At 50.7% G+C, this 20,639-nt stretch overlaps 7 protein-coding genes across 7 annotated transcripts; 3 read left to right on the top strand and 4 right to left on the bottom strand.

The window, feature by feature from the left end:
• Positions 1-1,881: 1,881 nt before the first annotated feature.
• On the top strand, positions 1,882-2,970 carry VTN77DRAFT_2607 (uncharacterized protein; the record flags this gene model as incomplete). Its single annotated transcript, XM_069418465.1, has 2 exons — positions 1,882-2,074; positions 2,159-2,970. 2 exons carry the CDS (start codon positions 1,882-1,884, stop codon positions 2,968-2,970), a joined length of 1,005 nt encoding a protein of 334 aa, XP_069282088.1.
• Positions 2,971-3,925: 955 nt separating this feature from the next.
• On the bottom strand, positions 3,926-6,780 carry VTN77DRAFT_2606 (uncharacterized protein; the record flags this gene model as incomplete). Its single annotated transcript, XM_069418464.1, has 13 exons — positions 3,926-4,035; positions 4,116-4,522; positions 4,578-4,588; positions 4,650-4,692; positions 4,749-5,087; positions 5,151-5,707; positions 5,767-5,787; positions 5,834-5,925; positions 5,977-6,002; positions 6,058-6,094; positions 6,141-6,293; positions 6,373-6,701; positions 6,752-6,780. 13 exons carry the CDS (start codon positions 6,778-6,780, stop codon positions 3,926-3,928), a joined length of 2,154 nt encoding a protein of 717 aa, XP_069282087.1.
• A 724-nt stretch (positions 6,781-7,504) lies between these two features.
• VTN77DRAFT_2605 (uncharacterized protein) lies at positions 7,505-8,865 on the top strand (the record flags this gene model as incomplete). Its single annotated transcript, XM_069418463.1, has 3 exons — positions 7,505-7,607; positions 7,655-8,101; positions 8,162-8,865. 3 exons carry the CDS (start codon positions 7,505-7,507, stop codon positions 8,863-8,865), a joined length of 1,254 nt encoding a protein of 417 aa, XP_069282086.1.
• Positions 8,866-9,430: 565 nt separating this feature from the next.
• On the bottom strand, positions 9,431-12,917 carry VTN77DRAFT_2604 (uncharacterized protein; the record flags this gene model as incomplete). The annotated part of the gene is made up of 3 exons (XM_069418462.1): positions 9,431-9,620; positions 9,705-11,633; positions 11,710-12,917. 3 exons carry the CDS (start codon positions 12,915-12,917, stop codon positions 9,431-9,433), a joined length of 3,327 nt encoding a protein of 1,108 aa, XP_069282085.1.
• A 527-nt stretch (positions 12,918-13,444) lies between these two features.
• On the top strand, positions 13,445-13,987 carry VTN77DRAFT_2603 (uncharacterized protein; the record flags this gene model as incomplete). The annotated part of the gene is made up of 1 exon (XM_069418461.1): positions 13,445-13,987. The coding sequence occupies one exon, from the start codon at positions 13,445-13,447 to the stop codon at positions 13,985-13,987; it is 543 nt and encodes a 180-aa protein (XP_069282084.1).
• A 1,376-nt stretch (positions 13,988-15,363) lies between these two features.
• VTN77DRAFT_2602 (uncharacterized protein) lies at positions 15,364-17,082 on the bottom strand (the record flags this gene model as incomplete). Its single annotated transcript, XM_069418460.1, has 1 exon — positions 15,364-17,082. One exon carries the CDS (start codon positions 17,080-17,082, stop codon positions 15,364-15,366), a length of 1,719 nt encoding a protein of 572 aa, XP_069282083.1.
• A 1,445-nt stretch (positions 17,083-18,527) lies between these two features.
• On the bottom strand, positions 18,528-19,696 carry VTN77DRAFT_2601 (uncharacterized protein; the record flags this gene model as incomplete). Its single annotated transcript, XM_069418459.1, has 4 exons — positions 18,528-18,830; positions 18,896-19,200; positions 19,254-19,387; positions 19,440-19,696. 4 exons carry the CDS (start codon positions 19,694-19,696, stop codon positions 18,528-18,530), a joined length of 999 nt encoding a protein of 332 aa, XP_069282082.1.
• Between the last annotated feature and the right edge of the window lie 943 nt (positions 19,697-20,639).

The raw sequence follows: 20,639 nt of genomic DNA, 5'->3' as shown, positions 1-20,639 counted from the left end.
AATAATAATAATAATAATAATAATAATAATAATAATAATAATAATAATAATAATAATAATAATAATAATAATAAAAGCTCACACCCCCGGAATTCCGGAGATGCTACGAAAACCCCCCATGCCCGCGCCGGACACGCGAACGAACGGGGATTTTACTAGATTAGGTAGGTAGTAAGCAGCCGAGTCGAGATTCGAACCCAGAACCCCTAGGTAGCTTAGCTGGCAGGAGGAGACAGGAGAACAGAAGAAGGGAGGGGGAATGGTGTGGGAAAGGCAAGGCAGAAAGAGAAGAAAAGAGAAGAGAAGGCAAGGTTTCCGAACTCGCCTAGGGGCCCTGGGTTCTGGGATGGGGGGAGAGGGGAGAATGGGTCATGTACGGAGAATCTAGGTTAGGTAGCTGCCTACAATAGTAGAGAGGTAGGTGGGAGTGAGGGAGGTAGTTAGGCTGCTGCTTTACGGTGTTGCCTGAATAGGTATGTACGTTCGTAGTGGCTGGGTTAGTTGTGCAGAAATAGAACAGTACACAAGTATAGTACCACGAGATAAGAGATATAATAGGTTTTGTACAGCAGAAATGGGACTAGTATGATGCCTGTGCCAATCAAGTACTCTACTGTATATAGATAGAAGGCTGCAAGTTATCAAATTATTATTGAACTGCTTCTGTATCAATCAAAGCAGCTTAGTGTCATTGCCAATTTCCAACTCACGTGTGCTTGCTTCAGCCTGTCTTAGATGAGGGAACGAGGCAGTGTTGGACTGTTGGTCCAGCCCAATATTAAGTGAGAATATCAGCCGTTGTCTGACAGATCGTCGAGTTACAATATTGTACGGAATTCTTCGGAGAAGCCAGAAATATGCAGTTACATATGCTGAGAACAGCACTGTCCCGACAGTGCAAGCAGGGCCGTCTGCTAGACTGATGAAGTAAATAATCACCTCGAGTCATGTAGTACAGAATGTTGGTACTAATCTGTGAGGATTTAGGGTTACCTTACACGTGATGATGTGCATGTAGTCTTAGACCCAACCAACAACAGTTACTGATAAATCATCATTGGATTCACTGGTTCAGAACTATCAATATGCATGCGTCACGACGCCCTATCCTGGACTCTGGAGGGAAGTCGAGTTATTACCTAGGTAGGAGTAGTAATCAAGTTTATTGTCCATACCGAGCTTAGTTCTGTTGTAGTGTACATTAGGTACGGAGTACATTAACTAGGCTGCATTTGCTCAGTTAGGTAGTCTCGGACAGGAATCTTGGAACCTTGGAAGATATTAGGGCTGCTCGAGCCCTGCAGGATAGTATTGCGTCGAATTCCAGCTCTCTCTTTTTTTTTTCTATCCTATCGGATTCGGAGTGAGAATAGATTTAGCACAGAGAATAGGATAGAGGCTGACTCACAATCGAGCGCATCTGGGAATGAACCTGCTGGCTCCCTCCTGCATACTTGCAATTCTGATAACTGTCCCTTCTGGTTGGCTTTCTTCGAACCTTCTATCACGGTTAGGAAGTGATCAAAGCGCAATCTGAAGGTCCACGGCACTTCCCTAGCTAAGTTGGAAGTCAAAGTCAAAGAGAAAGATGGTTTGATGAGAGGCTATATAGGCAGCAGGACCATACAAAAGAGTGTTGCCCAAGGTTCCTGGTAACTGAACGAAAGAGGCATAGTACCTAGATACCTGCCTAGATAGGTAGTTGACTTGAGATTCTGTACTCAAGACCAGCTTCTTGACATCATTTACTTTCTCTCCTTACTTTCCCTTAAGCCTTTTCCCTCTCCCCTTTGACTTTGGACACTCTCACATTTCCTCCAGATATTCACTTCTTACCCAGATATCATCTACCATAGACCATCACTTTCAATCCTTGTCATCATGAAGAGATCACTTCAGCAAGCTTTTGGACCCCAGGAAGCTTCATCGAGGCCTGCTGTTGCTCGCAGCTTTCGTACCCTCGAAGCAGCTTGCAGGTATCTTCAGATTTACTACCGTTCCGATAAGGAGGATTGCGACTGGATTCTTCCAGTCTGTAAGCAGGACTCGTATCCGGGATTACATCCACGTATTGGTCAGTGTTTTTTTTATCTACGATATCATCTATATCTATCTATACAGTACAGTAGGTGATGATCTAATCTAACGATCGGATTAGAAGAAGCCCTATGGCACCTTTCCTCTTCACATTCCATAGCTCCAGCTATCACAGAAGCCCTCGTCCATCCTTCAATCGAGATTATCCTTCTCGACAGATTGAGTCAGCTCAATGAGATAGGCAGGGGCGGGGACATACCTCGCCTTCACTGGGTTGGAGATGTTGAACTGTCTGGTAATATTAACAACAACGAAGACGGGGAGACTATTGGCGCCAATACTTGGACAATCGGCCATGCCGAAATCAATTCCCAAACGAGGACTTACCTAACTGTTCTCGAGGCGAAGAGTTTTGATCAGTATCCATTGGCCCTAGCACAACTGCCCGTTTACCTCCATGCTGTCCAAGAGAGCCGGCAGAAGGCTGATGACACCACTGTCTACGGCGTCGTTACAGACAAGACGCACTGGTGCTTTCTCTGTCTGAAGACCTGTGACAGCAACTGTCACCATAACTGTGCCAGTCGCAGTAGCAGAAATCGACCCCTCCACCTCCTCCGATCCGCTGACCTGCGATGGTCCCTACACAAAACCGAGATTCTCCGCTGGATCGACTTCATCCTCGGGAGCGCGCAAGATGCTGCTGCAGCTGCAGCAGAAGAAGAAATGCAGAGTCAGATCCTGACCCAGATCCAGACGGACTTGAGAGAATCTCTTCCTCCCTCTCCCTCTCCCCTTCTAGCAGCCGGAAGAAGAGAAGAGGAAGAAGAGGAGACTATCGGCTGCCGCTGCTGCAGTAGCGGAAGCAAATCAGAGTGGGAAACGGATGTTGATGTTCACGTTGGTGTTAATTATGATGATGTGGAATGGTAGCAGCAGAAGCAGCAACAATAAATTCCAGGAAGGAATATGGCTGAGAATATATATAGTCAGGGAGCCCACCTGGACATAAAAACCATACAAATGAGTATTTTAGCTTAACAAAAAGGGAGAAAAAAATAAATGAAAGAAAGAGTATATATATCCCACTAAAGAATGAAGCAACTCTGTCTACGTCATGGTTCGGGCTGCAATCAAGATATATTATATAGAACAATAATAAAAATCAGATTTTTTTCTTGCTTGAAGCTTCCATTAGAAAATGAAGATACCTTGAAAGAAAAAAAATAAATAAATGCTAAGAAAGAAGCAAGGATAGATAGATAGATAGATACTCCACAGCCTCTTTTCTTTCCTTTTTTTTTTCCCCTTTTTTACTAATATCCATATCCAGCAATTCTCAAGGAGGGAGGAGAAATAATATGTATGAAGTTCGAACCAGGGATAAATAACTTTTTTTTTATTTATACAATACAATACAAGTAATTAATGCCCTGACTTCAACTTCAAGTCTAACCCAAGGAAAAAAAAAGATAAGAAAGAATTTCCAGATAGGAAGCAGGCCGGGTGGCAGAAAATAAAAGCAGACAAACAGGAAAAAACAGGCAAGGTCGAAAGAAAGCAAGAAAATGTAGTGATAGAACTGACATTTTCGCCATTGTAATTACTTGTTTACCTGTTCTTAAGGAAGTTTTTGTTTGTTTGCTTGTATTTTTGCTAGCAAGCAAGCAAGCAAGCAAGCAAGCAAGCAAGCAAGCTGTCATCTTCTAACATGACATGACACGACATGACATGAAATTTCTCTTTTAAGATACTGTTGGAGCTCCTGCATGCAGTTCACCAAGAAGCTGGTGCCATGGTGCCTCTTTTTGGCCGAGTCTGCAACAGATACATTCATTATGCAGGCATAGGCATAACTCGATCAATCGGATTATATTAAACCAATCAATTAGTCTGCTTTGACGCTCTTCTTGCCCGCTTTCCCCGTCACCCAGCCCTTTTCTTCCCACCGTTTGACGTTCTCCTCCATCTTCTTGTATGCCCATGTGAAGGGGGGATCTGGAAAATAATTCTCCCGTCAGTACGTTGACACTATGACCTACCTTAATGAAATGATACTAGTAAAATGAGATGCTTACACAGAAACTGCCGCAAATCATGCCGATGATCCTCCGGCGAGTACTGCTCCGCATGATAACTCGGCGTCAACACAGTCATCTTATGCCGATTAATCGCATAATGGTGGAAGAAATGCCGCGTCTTCTCGTAGATCTCGCGCGGACTGTACTCGTTGCCCCACACGTGCAGCAGCTTCTCGTACATGGCCCAGGGTCCCAGCTTGGCGACTTTCCGTAGTCTGCCGAAGACGCCCAGCTCCGTGTAGGTCATCCCCATGTCGGCTTCGTCGGACTGGACGTAGGTCGATGTCATGGGCTCGAGTTCCGCTGTGGGCGTCGCGTGGAGGAAGTCCTCTAGAATCGGCAGGTTGAAGGCTGTGGTGGCCCATTTGATGAAGGATTTGAGATCGACTTTGGATATTGAGCCGCTGGTATAATCAGTCAGTCAATCAGTAAATGATTAAATCGATGCGAGGAACGTACATCGGGTTGAGCTAGACAGCAGTCAGTCAGTCAGCGTCAATGAAATCAACAAATTTCTGACAGAAGACTTACATCTGCACTGCTGCAATCGTATTTCGTAAGGTACCCTCGAAGGCTGCACCATGTCAGTTAGTCCTCAATCAACAGGCACGTTTAGGACCCTGATCATACCTTTCGTCAACGTTGGCACTCGCCAACACAAGAAGTCCTCCCGCGCCCGTCCGCTTGCGCACCGTCGGCAGCATCTGTGCAAACATGTACGACAGAATCATCCGGAGACGCGCTTGGATGTTCTGCAGCGCGGCGTTTTCGGCCGAGCTGCCGCCATGGACCTTGAAGCGAGGCTGGAAGTTAGTGACGACCGTGAACAGGTTCGTCAACGCGGTTACAACCATATCGATGTTCATGTCGATATGGTATGAGCCAATGTCCGTCGCCAGCCTTTTCGCTCGCTCTCGGGTAGCCTTGCTCGAGTTTTGTGTGCCCATGAACGCGGTGTGGAATAGTCGACTTGCTCGTTGTCAGCTAAGCTTGACAACAAGATGGTATAAGATGCGAAAGACGAGTTCATACTGGCAAACGTCCTGCGGCTCCTTTGGCAGCCAGGTAGACCCTTCCGGTTCAGCACAGAGGCGGCGCACATCCCTGATCACTTCTTCGTTCCCCTCAGACACCGCCTTGACGACTTCGCGGCACATGGAAAAAACGATGATGGCGGTGGAACAGCTATCGATGCCTCCACTTAGCGGGAGGAAGAATCCCGCAGAACCGCCTCGCCGGATATAATCCCACAGCCAGCATGCTGGACCCAGCGCGATCTCTTCTTCCGGCTGGTGATACCGAGGCTCGACTGGCTGCGAAGGGATGAGCCCGGGTTCGGCATCTCCTCCCACTCGGGATAACCGCATGTCCAGTTCCAAGCGGATAACCGCAGGCTGCTTGCTGGCCTGCAGTCCTCGACTGGCTGAGCTTCTGAAGGTGCGAACGTCCTCGATGTCCACCGTGGCAGTCACCACCTCGACATCGTTCAGGGAGAATTGCGAACCTTGCGCGAGGATGCTGCCGTTGACAACGATCATCGCGCAGCCGTCGTAATAGAGTCGGTCTCCATCGCAACCTTGCTGATTTGCCTAGATTACGGTCACAATGAGTATAACCTTGGAAATTGAGGTGGCCTATCACAGCGTACGTATAGATATATACCTCCGGACTGTAGGAGTCAGCTCAGTTACCTGTTGCATTTAATGGATAAATACCAATTGCGTGGCCTGAGTGATCAGATTGATCCGGGTATCCAGCTTCCTCAACTCGTGGTGGCTCCCGGAGGAGTTGGAGATGATCTCAACACCTGCAGCTGTTAAACGGGATGCATGCGAATAGATAGGAAGTTTCTACCTACCAGCAAGACCATATGGAATATGAGGGCTGAACCAAGTCAACAGACTCACGCCTTCACATCACGAGGGAAAGGACAGCATACCCACTCGGCGTAAATATCTCCTCACACGTCTCCAATCCTGTGAAAACTCAGATAGGTAGGCCGGAAAGACAAGTGACGCGTACCAATGCATGTATCTCTTGTGCTGATGACCGCGTCGCCAAACGGCACGGTGTACTGTCCGGTGATGTTCCCTACGATCTGCTCGAGGTAGTAGTCCTCGACTTCGCGAGGACGCTGCCAGGGGGTAAAGTATCGCATCTCTCGGTAGTTGCCGTCTTCCACATACGGACACCATTAATTAGTATCCAAGTATCCTGGTCTGGCATGTAAGAAGCAGACAACAGCTCAACAGACCATTGGCCAGCCACATCTTCGGCCGGATCAAGACGATCTTCTTGTTGTAGAAGATAACGCGACAGTTGTACCGGACATTGCGATGGCGCACAGGCATGCCCACGTCGACCAGGATGTCCTGACAAACGGGATCCTGGATGATGCGGGCCAGCATCTCCCACGAGTGCAGGAAGACGTCGCCCTCGAGGAAGTGGTCCAGACAGCCGTAGCCGGTGATCTCGAGCTCGGGGCCCACGCGCATGGTGGCGCCGGCTTCTTTGGCGCGACGGACGCTCTCGATGATGCGGGCGGCGTTGCCTTCGAAGTCGAGGGCCCATTGATTGAGGGAGCTGGGAGCAGTTAGGAGAGGTTTGCAGGCGGTGGGATATATATGACAGACCACGTCGCCAAAGTCACCAGATGGCCCATTTTGTTGTCAATGGGATGGCTGAAGCCTTCCCGTGCCCAAACAGTGGTAACTAGATGTGCACATGTACATGTACATGTACATATGTACCTGACTGGGGGTTAGCAGTATACCTAGGTGGTACAGTAACAAGCCATGATATAGCACTAATCAGTTGATGGAGAACCTACCAAGGTGCACACGTGAGAGCTTGTCAAGCGTTAACCTGTCTGGGATTGACCCTGTAATCGAACAAGCTAAGAAATTAATCGCAACTCGACAATGGAATCGTTTCCACTGGATGTCCATCGAGACGATCAGCATGACGTGTGAGGGGTTTCCCCGAGGCAGCCTCCGCCAGTCAGGGTTGATTATCGTGATTAGCGATTGATGCAATTCCCCTCCGTTACCGGAGCCCACAACAAAGGCGGGGAAGATAATCAGGCATGAACCAGTCACCTTAGGTAGGTACCTAGGTATTATTACGGCATTGCCGATAGGCGAATCGAGGGACCGTGCCAGAAAAGAACAAAGGAGATAGCTGATTAATACAATGGCATTGATGACATCCAAGTGGGGTAGAAGGAGATAGCTAAACAAGAGTAATTACGCAGGACGTCTGTCTTCAGTTACAAATACGAATTATTTCTTTTGCATATTTCTGCGCTAATGTTCTAGATAGACATATATAATACGAGAACTGCGTATATCTGGGCCTTTCTCGTATTCTTCCCAGGTCCCTTCAACATGAGCGCCCATCCTGGCCCGCAGCTCCCCTCGCCAGCCCATATCCAGGCGGACTCGATGCTCGCCCGACGATTTGGCAGGGAGACGGTCAACTACTTCTCCAGTAAGTGGTGTACAGTCATAATCAGTTACGATTGCTGACTGCTGCAGGCTCCCCGTTGAACCGTCTCTCCTTCCTGCGGACAGACCACACGTTCCTCTCCGCCGCGCTCAAACACCCCTCCACGCGCTTCATCCTGCTCAAGGACCTCGCCCCGCTGACGAAATCCCCCGCCGAGCTCTTCTTCGCCCAGTACAAGGATGTGCAGAAGCTGGTGCCGCCCACCATCTACGACAAGTCCGAAGAGGAGATGATCCGGGACTACGACTCGCGCATCACCTTCCCGCAGCTCATCTTCCTGGGGCTGGACGAGGCCGCCAAAGATGGCACCATGGAGTGGAAGATCTACAAGGGGAGGCCGTATTTCGCACTGGACGTGTCCCAGAGGGGCAACGAGGAGCAGCAGGCCCATGCCAAGGAGCTGGTTGAGTCCATGGAGGCGCAGGGGCTGACGTTTCTGAAGGCGCGGATCCATATGACTCTGCCTGCAGATGAAGGTGCGAATATACGGACATTCATACAGTTAAGCAATTTGATAGTACTGACTACGACTGCAGCCGCCATCTACGCGCAGGGTCGGGCGCTCATCGACTGGAACACGCGCAACACCTTCTGCGGCACCTGCGGCCACACAACACTCTCCGTCAACGCGGGCACCAAGCGGGCGTGTCCTCCGACCGACGCGGCGCTCGCAGCGCAGGGCAAGTCTCCTGAGCGACCGCCGTGCTCGACACGCACCACGCTATCCAACCTCTCCTTCCCCCGGACCGACCCGACCATCATCGTCGCCGTGCTGTCCGCCGACGGCCAGCGCATCCTCCTCGGCCGGTCGAAGCGCTTCCCGCCCAACTGGTACTCCACGCTGGCCGGCTTCGTCGAGCCCGCCGAGTCCGTCGAGGACGCCGTCCGCCGCGAGGTCTGGGAAGAGGCCGGCGTGACGCTGTCGCGCGTGGTGATCCATTCGTCGCAGCCGTGGCCGTACCCGGCCAACCTGATGATCGGGGCGATTGCGCAGGTGAGCGATCCGGCGCACGAGACGATCAGTCTGGCACACGACCCGGAGCTGGAAGATGCGAAGTGGTTCACGATCGCCGAGGTCGAGGAGGCGCTGAGGAACGGTACCAGTGCGATAGGCGAACAGCCTGGCCCGAACTACAAGGAAGGGAACCTGCGTCTGCCTCCGCCTACAGCGATTGCCAACCAGCTTATCCAGTCGGCCATAAACCAGGACTATATCAGTGATAAGATCTCGAAGATGTGATCGAATCTTGATGTCTTATAGATGACGTTTCTGGATATAGTGCTATGAACTAGCGACGATAGAGAAGTGATATCGTTTTCAATCGCCTCTTTCAAAAGACACGTGACGGAAAATTCTGTACATAGATAGATCTACTTGGATATGAACATCGCAGAATTGCTTGGCTTCAAGCTTCCCTCGTTATGCTCATTATGAAGGATAAATGTTTCTAACAAACTACTGTATATATATACAGATTGCGAACGTCAAACCCGTGGCCAATACCCAGGCACGACTGCGCCATCGGATAAGGAAATGAAGCACGTCACCAGTAAAATCTTATTTGTCGTACCCTATAGCGCGGAGAAGAGGTAGAGGTATTCGAGGAGATCCTGCTAGAATATCTGAAGTAGAGAGAATCCCCATGATGATGTCGTCAGTGTACAAGACGTGGAACCGAACCGAGATAGCATCCGTCCTGATATCAAGCACCACTACCCGATCCCGCCAGCGGAGACATTATATTAGTATGAACGATCCGAGGACATCCGAAGGAAGATTCATCGGATGAAGTTTGATACGGTCATTAAGAATGCCCGCTGTCGCCGCCTTCCTGTCGGACCCGTTTTGCATCTCGTTCGTTACCCTGAGAAATGGATGCGCTGGCCTTGCGCTTCTCCTTTTCCCTTTGCTCTGCCCGTCGAGCTTCTCGATCCTTCTCTTTGCGGAGGGCTTTGGACTCGAATTCGTGCCAGTCGCCTTCGATGTTCTCGAGTCTAATACCGACAGAGGTTAGCATTGGATCTAAGCATATCAAGGCAACATACGAACAACAAACAACAGGAAAAATTTCGACTTACTCGGTAGCCTGTTGGGGACCCGGCTCCTCCGAAACAAAGTAAGGATGTGCAAGCACCTCCTCGGCACTGGGTCGTTTGGCAGGATCGTACCGGAACATCTGAGCAACAAGGTCCAAGGCGGCTGGGGTCAGAACGTCCCGATAAATATCCTCGAATACCCTCTTCTTCCTCTCCGTCGGCCGCATCAGCTCGAACCACGGCATTTCAATAATGCCGGGCCAATCTGCATGCGTGGGCGTTCCCAGAATATTGTAAAGCTTATCAAGTTGGCTGATTTCCCCACCATCTCCTGGAAACACAGCCTTCTTGGTAAACATTTCGATAAAGACACAGGCGGCACTCCAAACGTCAACAGCAGGGCCATATCGAGTCTCGCCCAGGAGAAGCTCCGGAGGACGATACCATATCGTGATGACACGATTCGTGTAATCGAGTTGACGACTCTTGGAGAAAAAGCGAGCAAGGCCAAAGTCAGCAAACTTCAGTTGCCCCCGATTGCTGATCAAGATGTTGGCCGCTTTGATGTCCCGATGGAGAACGCCGCGATGATGGAGGTAGCTGAGGCCTTCGAACATCTGCTTCGCAAGATCTTTCTTGTGCGCTGCCGTCAGTGTGAACGTCGGGTGGTTGATGAGCCCCGTCAGATCATGAGACAGGTATTCGAAAACCATGAAGCACTCATTCTTTTCGACCATCACTTCAAGCAGTCTCACGACGTTGTGGTTGCGAAGATGTTGGAGCAACTTGATCTCGCGGACGGCCGTGACGGGAAATCCGTCTTTCTCACCCTCCATACGGATTCTCTTCAAAGCGACCTTTTCTTTGGTATAGATGTGGATGGCTTTGAACACCTTGCCATAAGTACCCGCACCAATGACCGATTCGTTTCCCGGTTTCCGATAATAGACGGAGTCCGATTCTTTGAACTCATCAGCCAACGTTGGGGGTGGTTTCAAGCGCTTCAAGATCTTCTTCGGTTTCTTGACTTCAGGAGGAGACCGCTCACGACGACGCTCAGGCCTAAAGTCTGGCCTGCGGTCATCCCGTCGTCTATCCTCGCGGTGATCAAAGCGACGGTCGTCTCGCCGAGAATCCCGCGGATCTGGTCTATCTCTGAAGTCTCTCCGGTCATCCCTATTCCGACCGCGATGGACGTCTCTATCCCGGTCTCGATCCCGGTCGCGATCCCGATCCCGATCTCGGTCCCTTCGGTCTGGCCGAAAGTCGTGCTTGAATTTAGGGGGAGGACCGCTGGAGAGCCTACTACGAGGTGGCGGCTCTGGCGGTCGAGGGGGCGGGTCCCGAGCTTGCATTCTCTGTGCAAGGTCTGGGACGGGTTTCGGCACAGGGGCAGGCGTAGTCTTTGATTTGAAGGCGAAACTAAATTTACCTTCTTTCGCTGGAGTCGACGCTGATGCATTATCCTGGCGAGCAGGTGGAGGCATCTTTTCAGCATCGCCATTCTCCGAAATTGGCTTCGATCCTTGATCTTCCACCTGCAGGTTCTTGGACGGCCTGAAGGGATTATCGTTCTCTCCGACATTAGGAGACATTCTTTCCTCGGCCGGGGGAGGTTGGTGCACTGGACTGTTTGGGACTGATTGCGTATGTGAGCCGTGTGGGCTGTTTTGTTCACTACGACCTCGCGACCCTGAAGCGGTCCATTGAAGGTTGCTGAAGTGTCCTCGACCACGCTGCGGTACCGCACCGTTAAAATTTTGTGAACCTGGACCCGAAAACCGGCGGTCTGGAGCATGACCATGGTAATTACCACGATAGCCAGAATGCCCTCCACGATAAGGTGGGCCGGAGTATCCCTGTTGCATGTGAGATGGCGGGCCGGAATATTGACTTTGGTGGTTTTGATAGTACTGTCCCTGTGGGGGTCCTTGAGGGGGGTAACTGTTCTGCCGATACGGAGGCGAGTGACTACGTATTCGTTAATGATATTAGCATAGATCTGATGGCGAGGAAAAACAAAAGAACTTAGGCATTCGAAACATACCCATGCTGACCAGCAAACGGCGGTTGACCGTTCCATCCACCCCGACCACTTGAGTAAGGAGATCCAGATTGAGGTGATCCATGATAAGAGCTGGTTGGAGTCACAAACTGCGGAGAAGTGGAATACTGTCGGGTATCCACACGCGGGCGGGATGGTCGCAGTCGTTGGTGGCCATGCACGTCGGATGCTCGCATCCCATGCAACGGGAAAGCCTCCCGTATGCGGGTTTCGCCATCCATTGGATCGCCAACATTATCGGAGTCAAAACTGGGAATCGGCCGAAGAGGGGACGGCGATCTGTTGGAATCATCCACAATAGATTGGATCGGCCTGGTTGAATTCATATTCCGACCGGGTCCCGAGGGGTCTCGAGATGGTGATAAAGATCCCGAGCGTCTCGAATCGACTGACGAAGCACGTTGGTGACGACTCTCAAAAGCAGCGTGTCGAGGCTCCCGGCTACGAGACCGTCGACGAGATGAACCGGGCCTGTCTTCGTTCCGTCCTACGGGTGATCGGGACCGTCGAAACTTGGAAGGGCGGCCGAGTTCAGTATCTTCTTCAACCTCTTCACGAGAGACGAAATTTTTCGGCCCCCTTTCTCGATACGGTCTCTCCTTCCGCCCTCTCCGAGGGAACGAATCACGACTTGGTGGAGGCTTCCCGCGGCTGTCTGGGGGGCCACGATGATGACTCTCTAGATGATGGGAATGACGATCACGGTGATGGTGGTCACGGCGAGGAGCTCGGGGTGAAGGACTGCGGGTTCGTTTCCGCTTCGACGGAGGTGCCGCTGGGGACTCGTCTCTCCTGGATACTTTCTCCCCTACCGGTGAAGAGCGTTCGATGCCTCGACCTAGGTGTGATGCACGTTCTGGTGATATAGACCGTCCCCGAGCGCTGGCCAGCGAAGTCCGGCGCGAGCTCGGCGGATTGCGGCCGGCAGCAGCGCTGGGAGACGAGTCACGATAACTGCCCGACTCTTCGTAGTCAGGAGGAGGGCCACGACGCGATGGTGGCGGTGATCGTGGTCGACGATCTGAACCCCTCGGTTTGAAATGGGGATGATGCTCTCTACCGCGGTGTCTGTCCCTACCTTTCTCGCGTTCCCGGCCTCGATCGAGATCACGGTCACGGTCACGATCCCGGGGCTCTTTGGCGACTCTCCACTCGTCTCTCACCAGCGGACTCCTTCGGGACCCAGCCATGTAATCTTCTTCAACGGCATCTGGTGAGAATGTAGTGTACTAACAGGAACGATGGTGAAAAGGTGGAAAAAAGGTATCGACGGGGAGGCTGCAGGGTTGAACGAGGTCGAGGGGGAACAAGGGCCGAGCGAGTCAGGTGGTAGAGCCTCCTCTTTCTTTCTCTTTCTCGCCCTCTGTTGGATCAATTATTGGCGTGTCTGGCGTCTGGTTCAGGTCTGCCGCGATTAGTGTTGGGTGCGCGGAACGGCGGTTTTTCCGATCGGGAAAAGCAAGTCTCCAGCCTTGGCGGCTGCGCGGGTGACCTGTAGGCAAGGCGAAGCATTCAGACAAGACTGGCGTACAGAGACATACAGGTAGAGGGGATGGGGAGATACGCACCTCTCACATCCAAACTAGACATACAAAAACTTGCACAACAGGCAAGTGAATCTACAAGGCGTTGTGTTGGCGCCTGTTCAGTGGGGCTTGGGTACTCTGAAGGATGCGCTCAGGTAGATAGCCAGCACGGCAGGGGAGTGTAGCCAGCCATGGGCATTATCCCATCAGAGCGGCCCAGAAATCCCGCAACACAGCGAGGGAGCTCTACGAATGTCTGTCGGGAGCGACAGTCAGCAGGAGCCAACAGCTCTCCTGCTGCTAACCCGACCCGAGATGGTTGCCGGAAAACTCCCACCGACCGAGATAAGAATGTTTCCTCAGTGCCTTTGCCTGAAGTCTTTTCCCTCGAGCAGTGGCCAGCGACGTTTCCAAGCTGGTTGGCGAGCTCATTCCACCTCTTTTCGGCTTCCAGACTCGTGAGATATCATGCGATAGGAGCGCAATCTGTCCGTGTCGGAGTATCTCCCCTCCAGATGGCGCTTGCACCCATTTTGGCACTCCGATCTCAGCAAGGCTCTCTCCCCACTTTCCATCAGCATCCCTTGATCAGAGATAATGCTATCTACGAAATGCGACAAATGCAAAAAAACGAAGAGCTGATGTTGTGCAGAGCACAGCCAGCGATGTCAACATCACTAGCACCGCAAAGGCCCTGTCTGAACCTCTCCTCCTCCAGACCCTCACATCCTTAACGGGAATTTGAATGACTCTTGAGACGCCTGAATGTAAGGAATGATGCCGTAGAGCCAGTGAAAGCCCTTGTAACCAAACTAGATCCTGCAAACGGGTATGTGTAATAGCCACGGTGAACATAGTCCGCTCCACGATATCCTATTCTCTCTCTGAACAGTAAATCATCGGAGTTGACTGGTTCAGATGACCGTATGTCAAGGAAGAGATCACCCGTTAACATCGTAAGGAAGGACCTGAAGACCGTAAAGAGCAAGGGAACTGAAATAACCTCGAAGGTTTACTGCTGGTATGGATGCGATCAAATCTGGATTGAGTGCCGCCTGACTTGTAAGTGATTGTTACCAGAGAAGGTACCCAGCTTTCGCCGGAGTTGTCAGCTTCATCGCAAGGCCCCGCGCGATTCGGTCATATCGTGTACTCCTACCGCCATCCTCATTCAAAATACCTTGATGGACATGAGTTTAGAGCCATGTCCTGCCACAATAGACTGGTAAGTGAAGGTTGGCGTCTGCAGTAAGCAATCCTTGAGGCCTCCTGGAAGTCGTCTTTGAAAAAGGTAAATCAAGAAAGCAGGCTCACGATGGCGAGGGGCTACAAGAACAAGTATGGATCGCCTGCGATCTTCATTGCCATAATCACCATATACACCGCCAGAGTATGAGGTGTGGAAGCTGGAGAAGTGGTGAAGACTTCTGGATCAAACGGTGTTGTAGAGATGTTGAGTGGTGATGTACCGGTCGGTCAGTCCATAAGCTGCAACACAACCACAGACCAACCCCAATTGAGGTGACGCCGTTCCCGGCAGGCGCGAGGTGGATGGAGGACATGGTAGAATAAATCCTAATCTTGATAGAAGAGAGAACGAGAGAATACTGCTTAGTCTCCAGTTCAAGGGACCGAATAGAACAAGGCTTGCTGCGATGCAGAGGACCAGCACGTTGGGTGGTGAGGTTGGTCTACTTGGGGAGACTGCAATGCCAACTGCGTCCGGTCGCTTAGCAGTCATGTGACCCACGTGACTCGAAGTGAGGCGATCGTTCTTGCCTTAGGCACCAACATCCACCTACCTAAATTGGCCGTTTAAGGTTGCTTTACTGCCCGTACTGCATAAATAGAGATCGATAATCTATCTGAATGGCATCACCAATTCAATCTGGATTCATAATTGCATCAGAATTGCCTATCTGATTGGTCTCGAGCTACAACGTTGCCACTCGATTGTCATTGCACTACCCACGACGAGTCCCAGCAATGGAATCGATTATTTGCTCTTGGTCTCTCTGACTGATGCGGTTTTTTTTTTATTTCGTCCATCTTCATGTCTTTCAGCATGTCCTCATCGAGTCTACACCATATGCCTTGGAGGGAAATGACATTAAGGAATAGTCTGTCCATCAGCGGATCGCAGCATAACACCTTCCATAGGCTCTGCGGCAGTCAAGAGTCGGCCTGAAGGCTCTCCATCTCTCTGGGCCGCCTGCGAGTCGATTGCAGACCTGGCTCTTCTCTGCATGGCAGTGGAAATTTTGTGATTCCAGTTAAACATGTCAAAGTAGTGCTGTTGCATGTTCAGGCCCCTCCGCACGCATTCCTTCAAGATTAACTCATCCGGACGCTGGATCTTGACCGTACTACCAGTTCTGCCGTATCCTTCGTACTGGAGCTTCCCAACTTCGTCTGGTGGCACGCCAAAGATGTAACTGCCATCCTCCTCGGGTGACGGCTGATACTTCCAGCGGATGAATGCCTTCAGCGTTTCGTGGGCATTTTGCAGTGCGGTGCGTTTCAGCACCTTCCACAACAAGGTGAGGCTGGGCTGCGCCAAAAGCAGACGCCTCATTCCGTCTCGACCTGTACCAGTGAGGGGGTGGGTGAAGCGTACGTCGAGTTTCACGAGGAACAGGGTCGCAAGGAAGAGATCCATGTCACTCCACAGCTCTCTGTTCTGAATCGTTCCGATGCGGCGACCGTTGTCCGGAATATCCATTAGGAACCATATCTTCTTGATCACGATTTCACAGTGTTTCGGCAGAGCAACGCCATCATTAGCCATGAGTTTCAGGATTTTGTTAACCACTGATTCCCGCCAACAGACCATGCGAAGCCACCGGAAAGATGGAACCAAGCGCGTCTCCGCAGTCATGGCATGGTTCCTGTTGCCCATCGGGTCCGGGATGCAGAGCTTCCGGTAACAGCGAAAGGGGAAGATACGAGCCGAATGAGGCGCCTTATGAATGGCTTGGGAAAGGATTACCGTCATCAGTTGGGTGTTGATCATCTCATGGAATTCTCTCGAGATGGCGTAAAGTGAGACCAGTTCCTGGACATGGAGACAATTGGCGAAGTGAAAGACCAGTTGCGGATGCCTGATAATAGCCCTCAAGACGTTGAATGGCTCATTTGACAGATTCTCATCGTTGCCGATGTCAGAGCCTTTGCTATTTCCACCCGCGAGTCTCGCACGTTTGTTCCTGCTGTTGGTTGATTCAGACGGCGCAGGAGCCGGAGTGGTATTCCGGCGCGTTTTTCTGCGCGACGATGGCCCTGAACCGCTGGCACCCGAAGCTCCGACCGTATTACTTTGGCTGCGATTGACCACTATGATGATCCTCCGTGGCCGACTTCTCATTTCCATATTAGAAGTCGCATTGCCCTCAGGAAGTCGGTTCGTCTGAAGCTGAGCTCGAGCCCTAGTTCCAACTTGAGATGCGGAAGGACCAGCAGTGGCGAGACCAGGCCCAAAGCTAGGAAGCCTGCTTGTCGTCTGAGGAGGCATCAGATTATTGTTGACTGCTCCTTGAGCGGCTATCGGAGCTGCTGACAGCATCGGTATGGCTTCATTTGTGGTAGTTGTGGGAATCGACGGTCTATTTGCCGGCTGATGAGTAAAATAGGTCTGAAACTCGGTGTTGCCGTAGTTTCTCCAATTGGCATCTGAAGGGCTGACTTGCAAACGCTGCAGCTGACTAGGCAAGCCGAGATGGTCTACATCAAGTGTGTTTCTAGCAGCAGCCTGTCCACCGGTCCTGTCTCCAGCATTTGTCTCGTCGTTCATACGACCAGCATCTGGGCCAGTGTACTTGATCCGCGCCATGGTATCTTTCAGACGCTCACTATCGAAAGACGTCAGTCAGACGTTTCTTGGACATGGACATGCTAACGAAAGACAGCAGACCTACCTCGAATGGCAGAAACCTTGGTAGTTTACCCTCCTGCTGTTCGACCTTTACAGGTTGTGGTTACAGTCTGTCTGGCAAACAGACGTGGTGAAGCAAAAGTAAACAAAGTCCCGAATCAAAAAGAACAAAATTAGACTCGAGCTCGAGATATCAAGCTATCAAGCTATCTGAATATCACCAGAAACTTTTGAATGAATGTGCTCATATGAACACAAGTTGAAAGGAGCCAGATAAGAGAAAGAGAGAAGAAACTGTGACGTGTGAGTGTCTGTGATGACACATGAAGGAAGGGGGATGAGCAAACACGTTGATTTGCCTGCCTCCCATTTTGTTCCTTCTGATGTTATGGTCACTATATGTTTTGATAGCGGGGATTGCCGAGGCGGCGGAGTATTCACTGATGAGAGAAGAACAACAGGGAGGTTGCCATGGCTGCCTGGGTAGAACAATAGGTATACCCAGATGAGGGTCGCTGACTAGTGCCAGTAAACAGTGAACAAAAGTGATCTGTGAGTGAATGAATGCCTTTGCCACCGTCTAATATCAGCCTGGAACGGAAGATTCCAAGCTCCATGCTCCATGCTCCATGTAACCTTAGTAGATACGGAGTACAGTTCAGCTACAGTCACCTTGTTAAAGTAAGAATTCACATCTACTGGTGTATATGTGTAAGTAACCGCATAGCAGAGTTGATTCGACGCTAGCGACAAACAAAAAAAGCGTTGAACAGAAAAAAAAAGGACCTCATCTATCTATATGACAATCCATTCATAGCTCAAGATCACCATCACCCACTACTATACACCCATCCATCTTTGCCGGCGTTTGGATGGAATAACGATCTTTATTCCCCAACAAAAAGAATCGCTTTCTTTCTTTCTTTCTTTCTTCGTTGATCGTTTTTCTTTTTCTTTTCTTTTTCCGAGCCTTTGCACCGAGAAACGCCTCCAAAAAACAAAGCCAAGTCCTAAGAAAAAGAGAAGACAACCGCTACCCAAGGAGTTGAGTCCGTCCCCCTTCTATTATAATATGCCAGGATGCGCAAAAGGTTGAATCAAGAGCAGAGGAGCAGAAAATATACTGTACCCAGGTCATCATGCAGAAAGACCAAACGGAAAATATGTTGAGGCATTAAAGGAAATGATAATAATGAACAAGTCCCTCCCACTGTCCTATGAGAAAGAAAGAAAAGGTTGAATTGAACAGGATAGATAGAATAGGATAGGGGGGGAAAAATGCCAAAGATAACCTGTTGAAAGGTCACATCACACCATAACTCCGGCAGGAAATAAGGACTGCTAGGGACGTAAGCAGTGAGAGTCACAAGAACTGTATACAGAGGATGAAAGAGCAGCAGCAATCACCTCCGGTTCAGTAGGGTCAAGAACTCCTCTCGGGTCTTCGCGCTCGATCGCATGCATCCCAGCATACAGCTGGTGGTCGTCGTGCTACTGGTCTTCTGCACCCCGCGCATGACCATGCAGAGATGAGATGACTCCATGACAACCCCGACACCGCGGGGTTTCAATACTTCGGAGATCGCCAGCGCGACTTGCTTGGTGAGACGTTCCTGCACCTGCAGTCGTCGGGAGAACATTTCCGCCAAGCGGGCGAGTTTCGAAAGGCCGAGAACTCGACGATCAGGGATGTAACCGATGTGCATCTATTACAACAGTATCGCGATTAGTTCTCGGAGTCGCCACGATGGCAATGACCAAGGTATCATACCTTCCCAGTGAATGGGACCATGTGGTGCTCACACAGAGAGAACACCTCAATATCCTTCACAATAACCAGTTCATCGTGGTCTTCGTGGAAAACAGCTCCATTGACCAAGTCCCTCACGTTCTCCTCATAGCCCTTCGTGAAAAAGAGCATCGCTCTTGCGTATCGTTCCGGGGTTGCGCGGAGACCCTCCCTCTCCGGATCCTCGCCAATGCATTCGAGAATGGTCCTCACTGCTCCTGCCAGTTTCTTTATTCTCTCTTCGGTTTGCTCCGGTGTTGACTCGAGTCGCGCTCTTGTCCCCGGGCCTACGGCACGTTGTTAGCTCGGATCTAGCACAAAGTGACAGTCGCATACTGACATGGCCAACTCAATCCATCGAAGTCAATGGGTGGGACGAGTGTATATGGACTGGCAGGTCGACTAACGGTCGAGGGGGGCGTCAGAGGGGCTCCTTCGTCTCGTGGATCACGCGGCGGGTCATTCAGCGAAGGCCTAGAAACCGCTCAGCATCCCGATCGTTGCCATGTGGAAGAATGGTTTTTACCTTGCTGTATTATTCGCATCGCTCTTCGTACCGCTTGAGGTAGTGGCGTCACTGCAATTTTTCTGAGCATTGCTCTCTGTGAGGGGTTCAATGTCAACTGCAGGGCGGAAAGAGGAACGGATAGACGAGTTCAGACTCTCTCTTTCCCGGGCGCTGGAGCTGGACGACGTATTCAACGGGGAACTGCCATTCAGAAGATGGGATGGTAGAGCAGACCTGGGCTTTGGACCCAAGGGTGGAGAAGAGCCAGAACTCATTACTATTTTATCTTCCTCGAGGTCCGCGAAAAGGTCAGATGGAAGGAAGAAGGGAAAGATTCTCGAGAGGGCGGTGTAAATTAAATCGTGAAAACCAGTCAATCACTGCTTGCACAGCACATCATTTGTTCAGAGGAGGTTGGCAGCTCATTGATCAGTACATGTATGCCAAACCCGAGGAAAAGAGTCGTTCGTAATCGGGGCTGCGGACAGAAGAGCCGCCCTCGGTGAGTAATGAGCGATACTACTTTTTTCTCATCCCCGCGATGGGACAAGCACGGGCCGTGATCTAATCTGAATTAAAACGGACGTAACCAGCGCTGTTTTAGCCGCGCGAGGTTTTCCGACCGTTCCCCTGGTCAGCCCGATACGAATCACGGGCCTTGGCGGGCTGTTAGTTTGTGCTGATCCGGTTAGTGGCATCGCTCTTCTGAATCACGTCATGGATCACGCTGATAGAGCGGGCCGATATGATACGATAAGCTCCACCGACTGGTCGCTGCGTGTCACGAGGGCTCTGCAGGGGATTTTTCAACTCCCGATTCTCAACCCCCCCAAAAAAAAACAAGAGAAAGAAAAAGACATCGATGCAAGTCTTCTTCTACTCATCTCATCAGATCCGCTGTCCGATCCTCAGTGTGGTATCCTACAAGGAGGGCCATGATGGGCGGACATCCAAGAAACATTGGCGCTTAAGGCATCACTGCGGCCAATACAATTACTAATTCTACCTGGAGAGTATAAACTCTATATTTCCCTAGACTAGAAGTAAAGGTGTTCTGGGATTAAAACACATGATCTATAGCGCACACTCTCATCCTTAAATGCATTCGTACTCATACAGCGACTATTAAATTCACAGGCAAACAGGATGCCATTTACCATCCACAGAACCCAAGAAGAAAACCTTCCCCTGACGATGGAATAAAGGAACCGGAAGGGA

Source organism: Rasamsonia byssochlamydoides (assembly GCF_041956645.1).
Source record: "Rasamsonia byssochlamydoides strain NRRL 3658 unplaced genomic scaffold VTN77scaffold_2, whole genome shotgun sequence".
In the NCBI taxonomy this organism is placed as follows: Eukaryota; Fungi; Ascomycota; class Eurotiomycetes; order Eurotiales; family Trichocomaceae; genus Rasamsonia; species Rasamsonia byssochlamydoides.
This window is presented reverse-complemented; position numbering and strand designations above follow the sequence as displayed.